The 19,890-nt window shown below is 37.1% G+C and overlaps 1 protein-coding gene across 1 annotated transcript in view; it reads right to left on the bottom strand.

Annotated features, from left to right (window-relative positions):
- The window catches only part of GMCL1 (germ cell-less 1, spermatogenesis associated), a 48,106-nt gene extending 29,341 nt beyond the window's left edge, over window positions 1-18,765 (bottom strand). Inside the window, exons 1-7 of the mRNA XM_054593601.1 lie at window positions 18,424-18,765; window positions 10,360-10,483; window positions 8,439-8,535; window positions 7,251-7,348; window positions 5,087-5,199; window positions 4,399-4,464; window positions 459-543 (exon numbers count right to left, since the gene is read on the bottom strand). Coding sequence (XP_054449576.1) covers window positions 459-543; window positions 4,399-4,464; window positions 5,087-5,199; window positions 7,251-7,348; window positions 8,439-8,535; window positions 10,360-10,483; window positions 18,424-18,683 — 843 coding nt within the window. The 5' untranslated portion in view covers window positions 18,684-18,765. The remainder of the gene's footprint in view (window positions 1-458; window positions 544-4,398; window positions 4,465-5,086; window positions 5,200-7,250; window positions 7,349-8,438; window positions 8,536-10,359; window positions 10,484-18,423) is intronic.
- Window positions 18,766-19,890: the final 1,125 nt, after the last annotated feature.

Here is a 19,890-nt window from a genome sequence, read left to right as displayed (position 1 = left end):
TTTCATTGACTGTTTATGTTATTGGTAAGGCTTCGTTTTGGTCAACAGTAGGCTATTAGTAGTTCTGAGTAGCTAAGTTTTGGGGAAGTCAACATTTTTGACTGCAGGGTTGGGGGAGGTCGGTTTCAATGCCCCCAACTGCCAGAGTTGTTCAAGAGTCAACTGTAAAACATTCAGTATTTCTTATTATGTAAATAACATAACAATAACATATTGTTGAAAAAATCTGGAAAAACAGAAATGGAATCTAGGACAGAAGGGTATGAAGAATGAAATTAAAATCATTCATCTTAACACCAAATCCCTAAACATAATGACTTTTTTTTTTAACATTTTGACATAATTCCTTTTACTTTTCTTACATTTATACACATTCCCTGTCACTGGACACTGTTTCCAGTTTTTCACTATTAATCAATGCTGCGGTGACATCCTAAATACATTGTATTATTCAATACCTTTTTAAGAGCTGTGTATACATCCATCTCCACTTGCATCACAAATAAGTTAGATGAACCAATCAGCTGTTTCATGACATTTATACTAGAAAAGGTAAAATAGAGGTAGTAAGTTTATCTTCATAAACAGGCTAAAAGAAAATGTGGAATTAAAAATTAAACCAGTCTTGCCCTGGCTGATGTGGCTCAGTGGAATGAGTGCCGGCCTGAGAACCAAAGGGTTACGAGTTCAATTCCCAGTCAGGGCACATGCCTGGGTTGCGGGCCAGGTTCCCAGCAGGGGTATACAAGAGGCAATCACACACTGCTGTTTCCCTCTTTCTCCCTCCCTTCCTCTTTGTTTAAAAATAAATAAATAAAATCTTTAAAAATATATTAAATCAGCCTTTTTGCCCAAGACAAAGAATCTTAGAAAACAATCTGAACAGAGGGATACTTCAGATAGTGTGCTGTGAAGACTGGTTGTTTTCTTTTTCTTTTTCACTGTTAGAAAAACAAAAAGTGTTCTTGTCTACTAATTAATCCAGTTAAAGCAAGGTCCCAATAAGATAACTTTGGGTATGCTCTGATAAAGTGACAGCCTTCTCTCTTTTTCCTCTTCTCTCCGTTCAATGTTAAAAAAACCCCAAAAACACTTGTCAGAATACAATGAAACTAAGAGATCTTCAACATAACCTTTACACTACAGGCTTAAAAGAACTGTTTAGTCATAAAACATAATTTTATTATTATAGAAGAGAGTAAGATCAAGAAATATGTGTTAGTTTAAATTCCAAGTGAAAATAGTATCACCAGTTGTTTTCCTTTTTCTTTCCTTCCTTTAAGTCAGAGTTTTTAAAATGACTATGATTCACCTTTGTTTTGAAAATGCTCAATAAGGAATTATAAAAGAAAAAATTAATGTTTCCAATGATTTTTTTTACTATATAATGCTTGTTTTATTTTTATTTTTTTAGTATATTTTATTAATTATGCTATTACAATTCTCCCACTTTTTTCCTTCCCTTTATCCCCCTTTGCTCTGCACCCACCCTCCCTTCACCATCCCCCTCCCCCTTAGTTTATATCCATGGGTCGTGCATATAAGTTCTTTGGCTTCTCTATTTCCTATACTATTCTTAACCTCCCCCTATTTTCTACTTAACAATTATGCTTCTTATTCCCTGTACCTTTCCCCCTTCTTCCCCCCTCCTCCTCCCTGCTGATAACACTCCATGTGATGTCCATTTCTGTGATTCTGTTCTGTTCTAGTTGTTTCCTTGGTTTGTTTTTGTTTTTTAGGTTCCATTGTTGATAGTTGTGAGTTTGTTGTCATTTTGCTGTTTGTAGATTTTGTCTTCTTTTTCTTAGATAAGTCCCTTTAACATTTCATATAATAAGGGCTTGGCGATGATGAACTCCTTTAACTTTACCTTGTCTGGGAGGCACTTTATCTGCCCTTCCATTCTACATGATACCTTTGCTGGATAGAGTAATCTTGGATGTAGGTCCTTGTCTTTCATGACTTTTGAATACTTCTTTCCAGCCCCTTTGTGACTGTAAGGTTTCTTTGGAGAAATCAGCTGATAGTCTTATGGGAACTCCTTTGTAGGTAACTGTCCCCTTTTCTCTTGCTGCTTTTAAGATTCTCTCCTTATCTTTAATCTTGGGTAGTTTAATTGTGATGCATCTTGATGTGTTCCTCCTTGTATCCAACTTCGTTGGGACTCTCTGAGCTTCCTGGACTTTCATGTGTATTTCCTTCACCAGATCGGGGAATTTCTCATTCTCCTTCATTATTTTTTCAAATACATTTTCAATTTCTTGCTCTTCCTCTTCTCCTTCTGGTAATCTCTATGATTCAGATGGAATATTTAAATTTGTCCCAGAGGTTCCTAAGATTCTCATTTTTTTTTTTTTGAATTCTCGTTCCTTCATTCTGTTCCAGTTGAGCGTTTATTTCTTTCTTCTGTTCCAAATCATTGATTTGAGTCCAGGTTTCCTTCCCTTCACTGTTGGTTCCCTGTATATTTTTCTTTATTTCACTTTGTATAGCTTTCACTTCTTCCTTTATTTTGTGTCCATACTCAATCATTTCTTTCAGCATCCTGATTACCAGTGTTTTCAACTCTGCATCTGATAGGTGGCTACCTCCTCGTCGCTTAGTTCTTTTTCTGGAGTTTTGATCTGTTCTTTTATTTGGGCCATATTTCTTTGCCTTGGTGCTCCTGTTACACTGTAAGGAGTGGAACCTCAGGTATTTGCCAGGGCAGGGCAACCCCCTTCACTGAGTTATGATGCTGTATGTGGGGGAGGGGCCAGAGAGGGAACGGTGCCACTTTCTCAGCTCTTGCCCTGCTTTCAGTCACTTGCCCTGCTACCCACAAGCGAATTGGACCCTTCTGGTGTTCATTCCTAGGTGGGTGGGTTTGTGTACCTTGTAGGACTCCAATGCACTCTCCAATGGACTCTCCTGTGAGGCTGGGAGTTTCTCCAGCTGCTGCAACCCTCACACGTTTTTACAGCCAGAAAATTTGAGGTTTTTTTCCTGTACACTGGAAACGTGGGTTGCATGGTCTGTCTCACGACCCAGTTGTTCTTCCCAGTTTATCTGCATGAGAATGTGGGACTGCCTGGTCCACCTGCTAGAGCTTTGCCCACATGGTCTGCCAGCTACCTGGGCTGCCTGTCCCTGTCTCTCCTACCAGTCTGGATGAATTTTTCTTCTTAAACTCCTTCATTAGCAGACTTCTATACAGTTCAATTTTCTGGTAGTTTGTTTTTTTGTTTTGAAATTGGTTCTTGTCCTTCTTTTGGTTGTGCAAGGAAGCAAGGCTTATCTACCTACGCCTCCATCTTAGCCAGAAGTCTATATCTAATGATTTTCAAACCAAACATACGCAGAGCTTTGTTTATGCTATAACATCACTAGGGGATGATTTTTCTTCTTTTTCTTTTTTGTAAAATATTGCTTCTCAAACTCTTCTACCAAAGTACTTCTTAAGGGCAAAGAAAAAGATAGAACATAGGAATCTAGAAGGTGGCCTACCCATAAAAATGACATTTCTATTAATTCTTGTATTTTATTTTGAAAGTTCGAAAAAATCTGAATTCTCTCTTTTCCATATTGTATTTAAACATAAAAGTGTTTAATTATCTCCTATGTCTCTCCATGCTTCCCCCACCCTCCTGCTCAGTAAAACTGACATCCCAGGAAGCTAAGTAATTGGTTTTGTACATTTCTATTGGAATGTCACATAATACCTAAGGACACTTGTACCCTTGTTCGAAGAGTGCCACTATAAAGGAAAAGCAAGCCTGAAAATGACTATAAAGCCTACTGGCCTCTCAAAGATTCTGGGTGGCCTCCCACTCAGAATTTCTCAGATTCCCTCATTACTACAAATAATCTTCTTGAGGGCAGAGAACATGATATAATCAGCTCTGCATCGTTCAGAGCCCCTAACAGAGTATCTTTATACATAGCAGACATTCTAGAAGTATTAATCTTTGTAGAAGGAAGGAAGAAAGGAACAGTAAGCAGACTTAATTCAAAAGGCCAGCCTTATAGTGAATTTATTCATTAGGCTTATCAAAAATGTATAATTTCCTCAAACTTAATTTCTCAGTGGTAAACATAGTTTTAAAAATAAACTTTTAGGTTCTTTAAGAGCCCAGCAAAAGTGAGGTAACACTTGAGAATTTTCTATAATTTTATAGCAGCAATGAATTTTTCTATTAAAATTGGTAAAAACAGTTGACATAATACACATTATATCATTTACAACAAAGAAATTTGTATAGCGTTTCATCAGTTCATGGATGTAGTAAAGATACTGTTCTTTAAATTGTTCACTTTTTCATAAGTAATAATTTGTTTTATACAAAAATGTCTTGCACATTTTAGAAAATGAAAAACAGTATTTTAAAATGATTATAAAGTTATTTAAAATTCAAATACCTGAGTTCTTTAAAAAGTTCAACATTCTGATGAGTCATCAAATTATTTAGAAGCCATTCAAGGCACCTGAAATTAAAATATGGAATTATTGCATTATATTTCACATATTTATGATTTATTAAGTATGACTTACAGTTAAAATAAAAACATAATATTAGTCTTGCTAGGACATGCTTAAAATTTTTAATTTAACAACTGAAAATTTAGTATTATTTTTGTCAGCAGTTATTAAGGGAGTATTCCCTTTATATTAATAAAAGCATTGCTAATTAACAAAAACCTCATTTCAAGTTCGTGTTAATTGGTTTATGAAAGGGTTTACATACTTCCATTACCTTCTTTATAATTTAAAAATGGATACTACAATTCTCAAGAGTTAAAAACATTATCAGTAGCTGCAGTGATATGATGTCTAGTATGCCTACAACTTGGAAAAGATTTTATAGAAAAGTCTACTGTAAAGAGTGACCATAGTTTCTATAAGCATGTATAATCCACTCATGGTCACTTACAAAGACAACACTTTTGAGAAGTTTATTAATTTGTCCAAATATAAAAAGACCTTTTTATAACAAAATTCTATGCCCTTTTTTATCTTTCTTTCTTATCACTATACATTCTTTTAGAAAACCAAAGCAGCCAAATTCCCAAAAGTGAGATGGAAGGAAAAGCAAAAAGGGTAACTCACTTTTTCTTTACAGAATCTAATCCATAGGTCCCTGCTGATGTGTAATAGCCACATACAGTTTTCACATTAATTGTTTCCTTCATTGTCTCACCACACTGCTGTATTAAACCATCCTGCAAATATAAATAAGCACTGGAAAGGCCCATTTCATGTGGGAAAAATTAGCTCTGAACATGTGCTTTTACGTATTAAAAAGTATAAAAAAAGGAAGAAAGAAAAGAAAGAAAACTCATTAAGTGCAGCAAACCTAAGTTTTTCATAAGTGCAGTAAAAATACTGAAAAAAATCCAAAAAAGTATTCAACTAAATACTTGGAACTGAAAATGGAGGGGAGGGAATAAAAGTAGTAAGGTAGAAGTGAATATTGTTATTCTCTCCCTTGTCTATTCTTGCCTTCCCTGGGACCTTTGCTAATTTAAGCAACATTCGGTCTGTTTTGCCAGATCTTTTTCAATTAAGATCTCTTTATATAACCATGTGATGGGCTAGGCAGGTAAACTATGAATCATCAGAAAGTGTTTACTAAAGTTTAAAACACTTATCAATATCTGATACACCTGATTCGAATATATTATTGTTTTAAACACATTGAAATTTTAATCTAAAATGTTTACATAGAAGATTTCAAACGAACTTCATTCAGTATATGGAATGAATACTCTCACTTTTTACTTGAATTTCTGAAATATATTCATGCAAGTATATTATTAGGTTAAATAGTTAAGTCATAAAGATAATGCAGAAAGTGGATTTAGAACAAAATCAAAAAGGACTAAAGTTAGAAAATAAAGTATACTTAGTGGAAATAAGAATTATAAGGATCAAAACATTTTAAAAATCAAATATCCTCAACTAAGTACATTTTGCAAGCTATTAACTAACTTCAAATAAGTCAGTATACAAATGCAACGTAAAAGGAAACTTAATTAACTTTTGTTAAAGATCAAAATAAATCCTTGACTACACTAGGATTTTAACTTACCTGAAATTCATTCTAGACTCTCTTCCCCTTTCCTCTTAACATCTCCTTTGTCATTAAGCCAGTGGATTATCCCTGTCTAATCTCTCTGGTGTTTAGTTTTTCCTTTCCATTCTTAATGCCACACCCTAATTTAGACTCTCATTTGGATTATTACATTAGGGTTTATACTCAACTTTCCTTCAATCCATGCTTCACACTGTTTCTTAAGCATTCTTTCCAAAACATAACTTTGTCTTTCTCCTGATGACAATCTTCCAAAAGTACTCAAACATAAAGTCTAAACATTTAAAAAGGTATAGAGGACTTTCATGATCTGGCCTTTGCCTCCCTCTCTCCAACCTTCCTTATATTCTATGCTAGAGCCATGTTCCACTCAGGTTCTCTAATTCTCCGGTTTCATATCACTAGGCCTTAGTTTAATGTCTGAAATGCTCTTCTTCCCCTCTCTTCTTACTTTGCAAAATAAATACATTTTTCAGTTTTCAGGACTCAGCCTCAAACACAATTTTGACAACACCAGGTTGAAATGACCGCTCTGTGCATCCACAAAATCCTATCAGATATTTATTATTGTACCTACAATACTGGACAGCTCTTGTATTACCTTTGGGTCTGCATATCAAGCTTCCCTCTCCCATTCAACACTCATTATATTGTGAACTTATAAAAGTGGGAACAACATCTTAATTTCTTTTGGATCTTTTTACCTGATCTGGTACAATGCTCAGTAACTTCTGTCCTTCTACCAACAGGTCAGGTACATTTATACACAGTTATTTCATAATCAGAAAAAGTTTACATTGTAGGCACCTGATGTTTTTTGAACCCCTGAACTAAATGAATTAGTAATTATCAGCCATCTGCTTCATAACAGTCAAAATAAGTCGTTAATGAAGAGAATATGTAAATGGACTTAGACAAGTAAATTTTTTTTCCACATTATAGTCATTCTTAGATGTCTATAAAGAAATGGCTTGCATTCATCTTACAAAGACATCATGATTCCTTTGGTTGTAATAAATTGCTTTTGGTTAAGCCCTGTAGATGATATCACAAATGGCATATTTATACAATTCATTTTTATTTTAAAAACTGTAAAAAGCTAAATTTTTGTTTCTGAAATAGATCCTTTGAAACAAAGATACAACTGTGATACTTTCTTTGAATAATGTGCATACTTACCAACTGTAGCATACAAGCTGCTGCCAAAATGGCAACAACTCGACTGGGCTTTATTAAGACATCATCTCGATACAGTGACCCAAATGCAACCTGCAGTGCTGAAGGCAAAAGTAGACATGTAAAACGAAATAACAATTGTATCTTTAAGCGTGTTAAAAAAATAAGAATGACTATCTTTATACACTAAGACATATGTCTAAATCTAGTATGTACTTAAAATAATAAGAAAAGTATCACTAATTAAATGCTAATAATAGTTTACTGATTAATCGTGTTAATTTATTTCCATTTATTTTAACAAATTGAGCTGGATTCTTCTAGGCCTAATCTTGACATTTAGTAGTGGTCAGGATTCAGGAACCCTTGGAAAACATTTTTTAAAGACACCCCTGAGCAGACCAATTATTAAGTACAAGTACAGACACAATAATAATCTTAACCCTGATGGCTTTCGGTGCTTCACCACTGTGGATCAGCTCCTCGTCTTACCCATGCCACACTCTCACCCAGCCACCAAACCTATCTAAGTCTGTCCATCCTTCTCTCCACTATACTTTTTCTATGTCCCACATCGTTTGCTTTATAAATATTCTTAACTTTTCTCTTTGTCTGTGGTGAGTACTGGATACTTCAACTTGAGCTATTAAAGGGGTGCAGAAAGAGCACTGAAATAGCAATTAGGAGTACTATAGTCTACTCTGGGCTCATTCAACTGCTCTGAAACCTAAAATAAGCCCCTAAAATCCTCTGGATCTCAACTTCCTCATCCAAGAACTTTTATAGCTCCGAATCAACACTGATTATATAATTCATATCCTAATGTTCCCAGGAAAGGTCTTCATATACAGGGAATAATCAATGCATATTATTTCTAGCTTTTCTATGTAATTAAAATAAATGGTCATATTTTCCCTTCCTATACCCCACATCCTCCATATACCAGGCAGATATATTTACAAAAATAAGTATAAAGATTGATATGGCCCACATAACTGAAAAGATTAGGGACAGGTAGAACAGAACTGATAAACTATGGAGTAAACCAACAAAATGTTGTCACCTTAGGGTATTAAATGGAGCTTTTTTCTAGCTTCCAAAGTTAGAAGAAAATATTTATTTTCTATCAAAAGAATAAAAAGATTATGTTTTCATTATTTTGCATAATAGTAATGATTATGGTGTAGTTACCTTCTACATCAATATTCTGGTCAGGAATCTCCAGTTCAATAGTATTCATGCCAGATTCTTTCCAAGAACCACTGAACATACTGGAAAAGTAGCCAGACTTAAAAAGAAAACAATGAGTATGTATTACTCTCTGTGTCTTCCAAATTATTTCCCCATTTTTAACTTTAAGCCAACTATTCTATCAAAACTAATCCATCATACTACTTCAGGAGAAAAAGAATTGCCAAACATATCTATAGGAGAAAAGAAATTGAGATAAGGACACTTTAGGTATTTCAAAGTATTTTCAGTTTAGTAGTATTTTAATGAAAACTAAACCAAATTCTCATATCACTATCTGAACTGAATATCTATACAGTAATATATTTGAACTTTATTAGCTTTTTACTTAGAAACAATTTCTGAGTATATTACATGTACATGTTTACCTTGTCAATGACATTCTAAATTCAAACTTAGAAATCATATTATATATCTATTTAAGTATCTCTTATAAACATATGACAACATACAAAGTGGATAAATTAAAATGTACCAAGGAAGAGACCAGACTAAAAGCTCTCAAACTGTTAAATTCTTATTATACCTCAGTGGATGTAAAGGGTCCAGACCAGTCCCAAGTCAGTACTAACAGGATGATTCCCAAGTAATTAGGGAAAATCCATTTAGTTTTATCTAATCAGAAAATTTCCAGGATGAACCCGAATTCTTGGAAAGGTTCCAGAATGGATGCAATCTTTAGTTACTTACTAGATAGCACCTCTCACATTCAGATTTACTTTGGAATGAATCAAATATGAACTAATTTATTTAAAATTTTTTTCTGAGTGTTTAATATATACAAGGCACTATGAACATAGCAGTAAATAAAACACACAGTTTCTGTATGGTTTGGCACGTGGCTTGCACTATAATCAGTACAGTTTCTCTTGAGAGGGAAAGAGGCATTTCATTCTTAAATTCACAAAACTGCTTTTGAGAGATTAAAAACAAAGATATGGACCATAAGCTCAAATTGAGACCAATATTCCGACATATTCCCTAGGCTACATACTTTAAGGCAAAACAAAACTGTTCAAAAAAATTAAATAAAAAAACTGTAATTAAAATGTTAGAGGAAATTTTCTTTCAAATATTTCTACTAAAAAAATCTTAAACTATACTGTCTTACCAGTAATTATTGTCAAATGGTGAAAAAGAGAGGAAAAAATATTAAGCTCCACAGGATAAGAACTGAATTGTTCACTGCTCTATTCCCAGTGCCTAGAACAATGATTTGAAGAAAAGACAGATTTGATGAAAAAATAAAATATTTGAGCTATTAGAGCAATATTTTCTTTTATTTTGAAAGTTTTGAATCTTTAAAATGGGGTGGCAGATAGTAATATTATCAGCACAAAAATGAAATAGGTAGATCAGCTAAATAACTAGTCTATATACTTTTTAAAATGTTGTCTTTAACTTAACTGCATTTTCCAGGATAGAAGAAAGACTAAGTGCCAAGAACTTTCAACTTTAACTACAAAGCAACACTGCAGCTGGATTCACCCAATTAAATAATCATTTACATATTAAACAAATTCAGCGACCTTAACTTTAATGTTAATCATTTTTTTAACCATAATTTTTCCCTTTTGTCAACAGATGGCACCAAAATTACCACCTAACTGAAGTAATTACAAAAGGTATTGATTCCTAGGCTGGTATAACAATGAAAATTCAAAATCTGCTTTTGTAGACCAAACTAAGTTTTCACTAACAATGTTTGCCACATTTCTAACAAAACTTTTTATCAGATGCTAGGACTTAACCACTGCTATGTAAATATTATTGTGAAGTGCAAATATAAAGAACAAGACTTAAAAGACGAGGTTTTTTTTTTTAATTACTACCTTGGTTATTCAAACAGAAAAATACTTACTTGACATAAATATATTTTGTGTAAGCTCCACTCTTCTCCTAGAGCACAAATCTTAATGTCACTATTTTCACCATTCAAAAATAATGTTTGATAAATATATTTGGATGTACTCTTTAATTTTTTCCTGTTAAAAGAAATGCAACTGTTACACATGTGTAAAACTGAACTTTTTACTGATTTTGCAAATAACTCAAAATATTCCTTTTGTTCAATTTCTATTAAATAGAGACAACTTGTGTAAAACAACAGAGGGGTAGTGTATATTTAAATTTGTTCATGTATGGAAGAATGAATTAAAAACCTAGTAGTAGTGGTTATCTCTGAGGTAATCTCTTCCCAAAAGGGGTAATGGAGGATAGATGGGGGAAGCACAAGAGGGAGACCTTTCGCATCTTTTTACAATTTTTGATTTCTGAACTAGGTGAATTACTCATTCAATAAATTAAGACAAGTTAAGAGTGATTTTTACGTATTTCCTTATTTAGAAATAAGCACTGTGGAGGGTTTCAATTCACCAACAACACTACTATACAATTACAAAATGGAGAACATGAGTAAAAACTTCACCTGCCCAAGTAATTTTAAAAATAATTTACATTTAATCTTAGTTTGGTACTAAACTATTCTAAAAACAAGTTAAAATGCCCTCTCCTCTCCCTACTCCCCAATTGGACAATTTGTTAGCAGCCTTAGACCAAAAGTTCTCAAAACGATACTCATGGAAAAGCGGCTACCAGGGAGAACTGAGAAGGAAGCGCTGGGCATGCTATCTAGCTTCAACAAGAGCAGCATCACATACTCTATCTGTAAACATCTTGGAATTCTGCATAAGGTTTAATTTAAACAAAGAAACTTTTTTTAAGTTTGATAATCATTGCATAAGATGTTCCAGGAAGTAGGACAAAAGCTGGGTAGAGGATGATCAATATCTTTTATATTCCTGGCCAAGACTGACAGCTTTCCTAAAAGTGAAAAAATTTTAGTCTTTTAAAAATGAAATAATTGTTTCATATGGTGTCTTGAAACAGTATATTTAACATTTCTTCCCAAAGGGCAATGAAAATAGCACATGCTGTCCTGGCTGGTGTGGCTCAGTGGATTGAGTGCTGACCTCTGAACCAGAGTTGCCAGTTCAATTCACAGTCAGGGCAAACGCCTGGGTTGCGGGCCAGGCCCCCAGTGAGGGGTGCATGGGAGGCAACCACACATTCATGTTTCTCTTCCTTTCTTTTTCCCTCCTTTCCCTATTCTCTAAAAATAAATAAATAAAATCTTTAACACATGCTTTGGTGGTAGCCACACTGGAGTTTGAGTCCCAGCTTCACCACAGATCAGTTACCCCACAGGTAAAGAGGGTGTCAATAGTACCCACTTCAACAAGTTACTGTTGAGAAATAAATGAGACAATAAAGTTTCAAATACCTGAGAGCACCCTCCCCAACTTACATTAAAAGATTAAAAGTACAAAAAGGAATAAGCCCACAAAAGCAAAAAAGTGAGGGTGGATTTACCATCTAATGAGAGAATTCTATGGATCTGGAAGTTAGAAAATAGAGTGGAATGGAAAAAAACATCAAAACCTACAGTCTAAAATATGTCATGAGGGAGGCAGGCTTAAGCCATTTGCCCGTCAGAACCTGTGCGTATGTGTGCGTGTGCTGGGAAGATGAGGTCTCAGGGGAAACAAAAGGTAAAAGTAGAAAAGTGAGGCAGAAAGTGGGAAACTTGGTCCCTTAAAGGCCTTCTCCACTCTCTATGAACACAGAGTACAGATAACGAAGGTATAAAGATTCCAAGGCTCTTGTAGAAAGAAATAAAACAAATCTATCAAAAAGATCCGACTTTACTGTAGGTGGCTGTGCCTCAGACAAAGCAGTCCTCATTCTGGCATATGAAGAATCTGTGGCCTGGTAGCTCCCAATTTATTAACCCTAAATCACGGTTCCCAAACTGTGTGTCAAAGCACCTAGAGCGTCACAGCAAACTCAGGTAGGCATGTGGAATATTCCAAATTTGAAGGAAACACAGCAACATCTTTCAGCTATCACACAGTCTACTACTATTAAGTTGGTTGGACCTAACTATGAGGTATTTCTTTAGGACCCAAGGTGCCATGAAGAAAACTAATGAGACACCAAAGGTACTGTAAACACAGTTTGGGAATCTTTGCTCTAAAACAAAGCATGCCCCAACCATATCCAACTAGCAGTCAGCAGTCAACTAACAAAGGGGAGGTTTTGTAGAATCAGATCTATTTAATCAATTAACACCGCCCCCTCACCCCAGTTTTTCTTAAATATAAGCAGACAACCAAGGATCACCCAACCGGAGGAAACATAATTCAATGAAAATAAAACACAGCAACCAAACAAAACAAAAACACTCTAATGAATACATCCAGAGATTGAGAATATTACCTTTATAAAATGACAGGATGCTATGATAAAGCATTACTTAGAACAAGAAAATTAAAGAGCTTAGATACTAAAAACATGGTTACTGACATTAAAAAGCCAAAAGAGAGGCTGAATTACAAAATTTCTCATAATATAAAGCAAAAAAGACCTAGAAAGATAAAAAAGAAAAGAGGTACAATCCAAGGAATTCAAAATCCAATAAAAAGAGATCCAAGAAAGAAAACAAAGATAACAGGAGAATGAAATTTATGGAAGAAATTAATGGAAAAAAGTTTCTTCCAACTAAAGTAAGATCGTAAGGATATACCAAGTACCAAGGTCATTAACTTGTAACATTCTAGTTAAATCCCAAAATAGCAAAAATAAATAAATAAAAATAAAGAGATTGCAAAAGTTCCAGAAAGAAAATAAAATGGTCATCTAGAAAGAAAAGAAAATTAACCCTGACCAGTGTGGCTCAGTTGGCTGAGCGTTGGCCCACAAAGCAAAAGGTCACAGGTTTGATTCCTGGTCAGGGAACATGCCTGGGTTGCAGGCCTGGTCCCCAGTTGGGCTGTATGTGAGAGGCAACTGACTGACATTTCTCTCACATATTGACGTTTCTCTTTCTCTCTCCCTTCCCTTCTCTCTTTAAAAAAAAAAAAATATATATATATATTTTATTATTATTATTAGAAAATTAGACCAGCATCGAATTTCTCATTGCACTCTGATTGAAAGGCATAAGAGACATATGGGGAGGAAATGAATTGTCCAGCATCAGTGTGAGAGCTGGGGGGGGCAGCTTTCTCCCAGACAGAAATGCTGGCAGAGGCCACTGTTCCTTTTCTGAGCCCTCCTCCCACAGAGCCAAAGAGCCAGCACATGAGTGCCATATCTGAGACTCTGTCAACCTGGCTCATTCTTTCTGACCCACCCTAGAGATTCCCTTAGGCCCGGGCCCACCCAACTTTCAGATTTACCCAAGCTGTTTCCACTGGCTTTTCCATATTAATAGCTTGTCTTGTCCCATGCTTCAGATTTTTCTAACTTCTTTCAAACAAGAACGCCTCTCATTAAGTTGCCACAGGCCCGGCACTAGCAGAAGCTGACCTTAGTTCACAGCTTGGCCTCTCCTGGGCACCTCCAAGCCCAACACAAGTAGCAACCATCTGCAGATTGCTTTGTAGCTAATGCTGTATAACCTTGGACAGAGCACAAGCAGTGGCTGATGCTGGACGTGCCAACAGCAATCAAGGCTCCACTACAACAGAAGAATTTAGAGAACCCAACAGTGGGTGCACATCAAGTGCCCAGCTTGGGTAATAGGGGAGGCTGTGCCACTGGGCCCTACCAGACACCTACTACATTAAGCTACTCTATCAAGCCTGGGAGACATAGTAGCTCTACATAACATATAAAAACAAACACAGGGAGGCTGCCAAAATGAGGAAACAAAGAAATGTGACCCAAATGAAAAACCGGATCAAAACTCCAGAAAAAGAACTAAACTAAATGGAGATGAGTAATCTATCAGATGCAGAGTTCAAAACACTGGTTATAAGGATGCTCAAGGAACTTGGTGAGGACCTCAGCAGCATAAAAAAGACTCAGTCAGAAACAAAGGGTACACTAATTGAAATAAAGAACAATTTATAGGGAATCGATAGTAGAGTGGATGAAGCCAAGAATCAGATCAGCAATTTGGAACATAAGGAAGCAAAAAATAACCAATCAGAACAGCAAGAAGAAAAAAGAATCCAAAAAAGTGAGGATAGTGTACAGTATGTGGGACAACTTCAAGCACTCCAAGATTTGCATCATAGGGGTGCCAGAAGGAGAAGAGAAAGAGTAAGAAATTGGAAATCTATTTGAAAATGATTGAAAACTTCCCTAACTTGGTGAAAGAAACAGACATACAAGCCAAGGAAGCAGAGTCCCAAACAAGATGGATGCAAAGAGGCCCACTCCAAGACATATCATAATTGAAATGCCAAAGGTTAAAAATATATAATTGAAATGCCAAAGATTAAAAATCTTTGGGAGATTTTCAAAGATTCTCTTTGAGAGAATCTTAAAAGCAGCAATAGAAAAGCATTTAGTTACCTACAGAGGAGTCCCATAAGATTGTCAACTGATTTCTCAAAAGAAACTTTGCAGACTAGAAGGGAATGGCAAAAAACATTTCAAAGTGATGAAAAGCAAGGACCTACAACCAAGATTACTCTACCCAGAAAAGCTATCATTTAGAATTGAAGGATGGATAAAGAGCTTCCCAGGCAAGAAAAAGCTAAGGGAGTTCATCATACCACATCAGTATTATATGAAATGTTAAAGGGTCTTCTTTAAGAAGAAGAATATCGAAAATATGAACAATAAAATGGCAATAAATACATATCTGTCAACAATTGAATCTAAAAAAACAAAATAAACAAACAAGCAGAACAGAAACAGAAAAACAGTTTTGATGGTTGGCAGATGGGAGGGGGTCGGGGGGGATGGGTGAAAAAGGGGAAGGGATTAAGAAGTAGAAATTGGTACTTACAGAATAGTCATGGGATTATAAAATACAGCACAGGGAATAGAGTAGCCAAAGAACATATATGCAGGACCCATGGACATGGACAACAGTATGGAGATTGCCTGAGGGAGTGGAGGTGGGGTTGGGTAGAGGGGGACAAATGGGAAAAAATTGGGACAACTGTAGTAGTATTAACAATAAAATATAATTTTAAAAAAAGATAGAAACTCCAGGAAAATAAAGCAATTTAAAAAAAGCTTTATCTCAATAAGATACACATGGAAACAGGGTCTGACTTAATACACTTGATGGAATGTAAGAAAGAGATTCCATTTAAATATGAGGTTAGAAAATTTCTCCAAAAGAAAAACAGAGGGTGCAAGTTATGACATTGGGCCCATAAAGTATGATTTATAGTCCTAGAACACTACTTGACTCTGCAGTGAACATTGTTTACACAGTTATAACAACAAATACTGTTGCTAGATTTCAATATTTAGAGACAATCTAGGGACAAAACATTCAAGATCTGCTTGCCGAAAAGCTGAGTTTTAATAATCTTGTTAATGTAGAGTAAAACATACAATTGACAAAAGGTATGAGGTGGAATGTGGGCCTGGAAGCCAAAGCTTTTCAAGAAACAGTTGGTTAAAGTGGGATAGCACACTAGACAACCTCTAAAGTGTATTAGTACCAAAATTCTAGGTGTTAATTTTTCTTTTTCTTTTTTTTTAAGAGAGAGAGAGAAAGAAACATCAATTTGTTGTTCCACTTATTTATGCATTCATTGGTTGCTTCTTGTATGTGCCCTGACTGGAAATCTTGATATATCATGACAATGCTCTAACCAACTCAGTTTCCCGGCTAGGGCCTTAAAGTTTTCTTAACGCCCTTCATCCATACTGAGCTAAATAAGACAGGCATCTTCTACTGAGATGCACATACTAAACTCTGATGTGCATTTTCTAATAAAAGTTTGCTTTAAAGACTTTGCATTCCAGTCCACTCATATAATCCAGGGGTTGGCTAACTTCTTGTGTAAAGGCCTAGACAGTAAATATTTTCAGCTTTGTAAACCAGGCAGCCTCTAAGCAAATTTTGTCAACATCTTAGTGGGCAGTTTCCTGCTTGCCAGCCCCAGCCTACCTCATCCCACCCAACTCCACTATTTCTGAGCTACAGCCACACCTATTTCAACATCAGAATCTCAGCCTGGATATGGCAGCCCTATTCCAAATTTGTTTCTTCCTTGGGTATTCTGTCTCAGCCCTAGAAGCAGTGACTGTTCTCTACAGTCTGTATTTTTTAGAGATCTCTTTACCTTAGTAGTTTACAGTCAGTAGTTAATTTCCAGTTACTTGCTATTAATAGTTATATTAAATTTTCACCACTCAAATTACTGTGTAATTTCTCTCTTTCAAATGGACCCTAACATATATATTTCAACAACGACATACTAAATCTAAGTGGCCTAAATACTAATTAAAAGGCAGGGATTATCCTATTGGATTTAAAAGTTAAAAACAAACAAAAAATCCAACCAAGACCTAATTATATGCTATCCACAAGATACCACTTTAAAAATTTTTTTAATTAATTTATTTATTTAGAGAGAGGGGAGGAGAGAGAGAAAAATGGAGAGAAACACTGATGTGCAGTTGCCTCTCACATGCCCCCAACCAGAGACCTAGCCCGCAACCCAGCAACCCTTTGGTTCACAGACCAGCACTTAACCCACTGAGCCACACCAGCTGGGGCTACAAGCTACCACTTTAAATATAAAGACATAGGTAAAAAGGGAAAGGATGGAAAATGATACATCTTTTAAACAATTATTAATATTAAGTGGTAGTAACTATATTACTAGAGATGAAGAGAGGCATTTTGTAATGATAATAGAGTCAATTCATCAAGGAGATAATGTTTACTGACTGCTTCTATACCAGGCACTGTTCATTGTACATTGTATGCATACTAATATTTCTGAAACCTTATCAGTCAATTATAAGTATCTCCATTTTACTTATGAGGAAATAAGGCTATTATGTGCAGAATACAGGCTAAACTCAGAATATGAGCTGTTAAAACTATATTATGCTGACTTTCCAAAAAGGGAACAGTTTGACATGGGAGTCCATTCTTGGACATTCTTACACAGAACTGTATGAAGAGTTTTATAAGTCAAACTAACATAAGTTCTCTATAATACTTTTATTTTACAATACATAATGCTTGTGTAGCAAAAACATTTTGAATCATTTTAAAATTTCATTAAGAAAATTAAATCTACGTGACCTCAGTCAGTTGGTGGGTGTCAGCTGGCAAACCGAAAGGTGGCCCAGGATTCCCGACTGGGCACATGTCTGGGTTGTGGGTTCGGTATGACAGCAATTGATCATGTTTCTCTCCCTCTCTTTGTCCCTCCCTTCCCCCTCTCTAAAATAAAAAATAAAAATTAAAAAAAAAAAAACTGAGCAACCAGATTGTTTATGTGAAAACATTCCACTTAGAAACTACATCTAGTTCACAAATAAATATCCTGGTTGTTTCAACTCTTCGAAAAAAGGTTGAGCAAGCTGCAACACATATCCACAGTGAACACTGAAGCATTAGGGACGCTGAAAGACTGTTTCTAGTAAGGAACATATGTACACTATTGATAAACTTCACCTTTACAGTTAAGGAGAACCAATCATTTCCGCTACACTGAGTGGACGACAACGGGAGTGCCCATCTGGAACTAAATTTACTCGTCTGTACCATTTAAGTCAGCCGGATGCAAAACAACTTATTCTACTGCCGCCCACTCAGAGAGGACAAAGATGTATCACGGAAGACCGGCCCGCCAGTCGTGTCTTAAGATTTAACGAGACGCAAGCTTCGGCTTGGCGTTTCTGAGTCTCATCTTGGGGCCATAACATCATCCTGGAGCGTCTGTGGTTTGTAACCCAGAATACCAAGCGTCTCCCAAGGCGGTCCCCATCCGCCCAGCATCGGACCGGTTCCTACATTTACCTTGTCAAGGACACGTCGGCTCCTCACAGGCAGGGAGAATGCCGCACCCCCCAAGCACACCGGACGCCAGGCTAGTCCCCTGGCCAGGCCGCTGAAGCCACCCAACAGGTGCGGGCGCGTCCCACCACGTACCTCCGAGGGGTGTTGAGGAGCCGCTGCTGCTCGTCCCCTTCTTCCTCATCCTCGTCTGTCTCGGAGTCGGGGTGACAATAGCAGAGGGCCCCGCTGCTCCGCTTGCGCTTGCGGCTGCCGGGGCAGTAACAGAAGCCCTGGCCGGCCGCGTCGCCGCCAGTCTCCGGCCTCCGGGCCGAGCCCCCAGTCCCGGAACCCGGCTCCTGCTGGGCACGGGTTCGACCTGGCTGGCGCAGCACTCGGCTGCTCAGCGAGCCCATGAGCTACGGCTCCCAGGGTTTTCAGGGAGCGCACCTCAGTGAACCCAGCGGACAGGGTCTCCCGCCATGCAGTCCCCACCGCCGCCGCTCTCCAGGTGCCTACACAGCTACTTTCTCACCCGCAGCCCCAACCGTTGCAGTGGACGCCACCGCCTCCATCCACCGCCCCACCCGCTGCGTCTATCCTCGCGGCTTCTCCGGACTACAGGACCTTGCCCCCTCGCTTTCGCAATTAAGCGCGGACAGGACGGCGCATGCGCTCGGCGAGCCTCCGGAAGGGGCGGGGAAAGGTGGGTGTGCGTGGCGGGTGAAGCTGGCGCCGAACGCTACGAGGTTGAGGGCTGGTGCTTTTCTGCGCTGTGGTCTGCCAGTGTCATACCCGCCTAAATTTGGGGGGCCTATCTGGCTTTTAGCATTATTTCACAAACCCCGTTGGTTAACGAGGCCGGGAATTGCAACTTATTCATACTTTCTGCAAAAGTTATTTGAGCTCCAAAGGTCTAATGGGCCCTGTGCTAAGTTAGAAGCCCAAAAAAAGGTGTAGTGTTTGAGATCTTCCTTGGAAGAATCTCCACGTGCGGGAGTCGCACCCTGCGGGGGCGGGGCCTAGCTTTCTAAGGGAAGAAGACCTAGAATGTGAGCTTTAGAATGCTAGGCCCTTGGGTTTCTTAAATACCAACTCTACGCTTCCTACACGTATTAATGGCAAATGATCCCTGTACTCCTTTCCCTTGCACCCAGCGGCAGTGGGACGTCTGAATAGGGTCCCTGCTGGGGGTGTCAAGGCTTGAAGTATCTTTTGGAGGCCTGAGGAAAATTTATAGGTATCTAAATATTACGGGTGTCCCCCTAGAGAATGCAACCCTTGTTATGGACTCCGGACAGACAGCTTTCACTCCCTGATTCCCTCTTGCTATTTATAAAGAAAATATTTATAATGAATTACTCAGAGTAATATGGTAAGTATCCAAGGACCCAACACAACTATGATAGCAAATTTTAATAAAAACAAATTATACTCACTTTAATTCTTTTATATAGAATACAGATAGGTAGAAGCTCTCTTTCCATTTCAGACTCTCACCTTCTCCTTTAGTGACCACTATCTTGAGAATGGTGTATAACATTATTCCCATGCAAGTTCTTATACATATACACATTAGCAATATATTTTCCTTTGCACATTCAGACATGTAATTAAACCTAT

This window comes from Pteronotus mesoamericanus, unplaced genomic scaffold (assembly GCF_021234165.1).
Source record: "Pteronotus mesoamericanus isolate MK-2021 breed Mesoamerican mustached bat unplaced genomic scaffold, CSHL_Meso_final scaffold_45, whole genome shotgun sequence".
Taxonomy (NCBI): Eukaryota; Metazoa; Chordata; class Mammalia; order Chiroptera; family Mormoopidae; genus Pteronotus; species Pteronotus mesoamericanus.
Note: the sequence above shows the minus strand (reverse complement) of the source record. Positions and strands in the feature narration are given on the sequence as shown.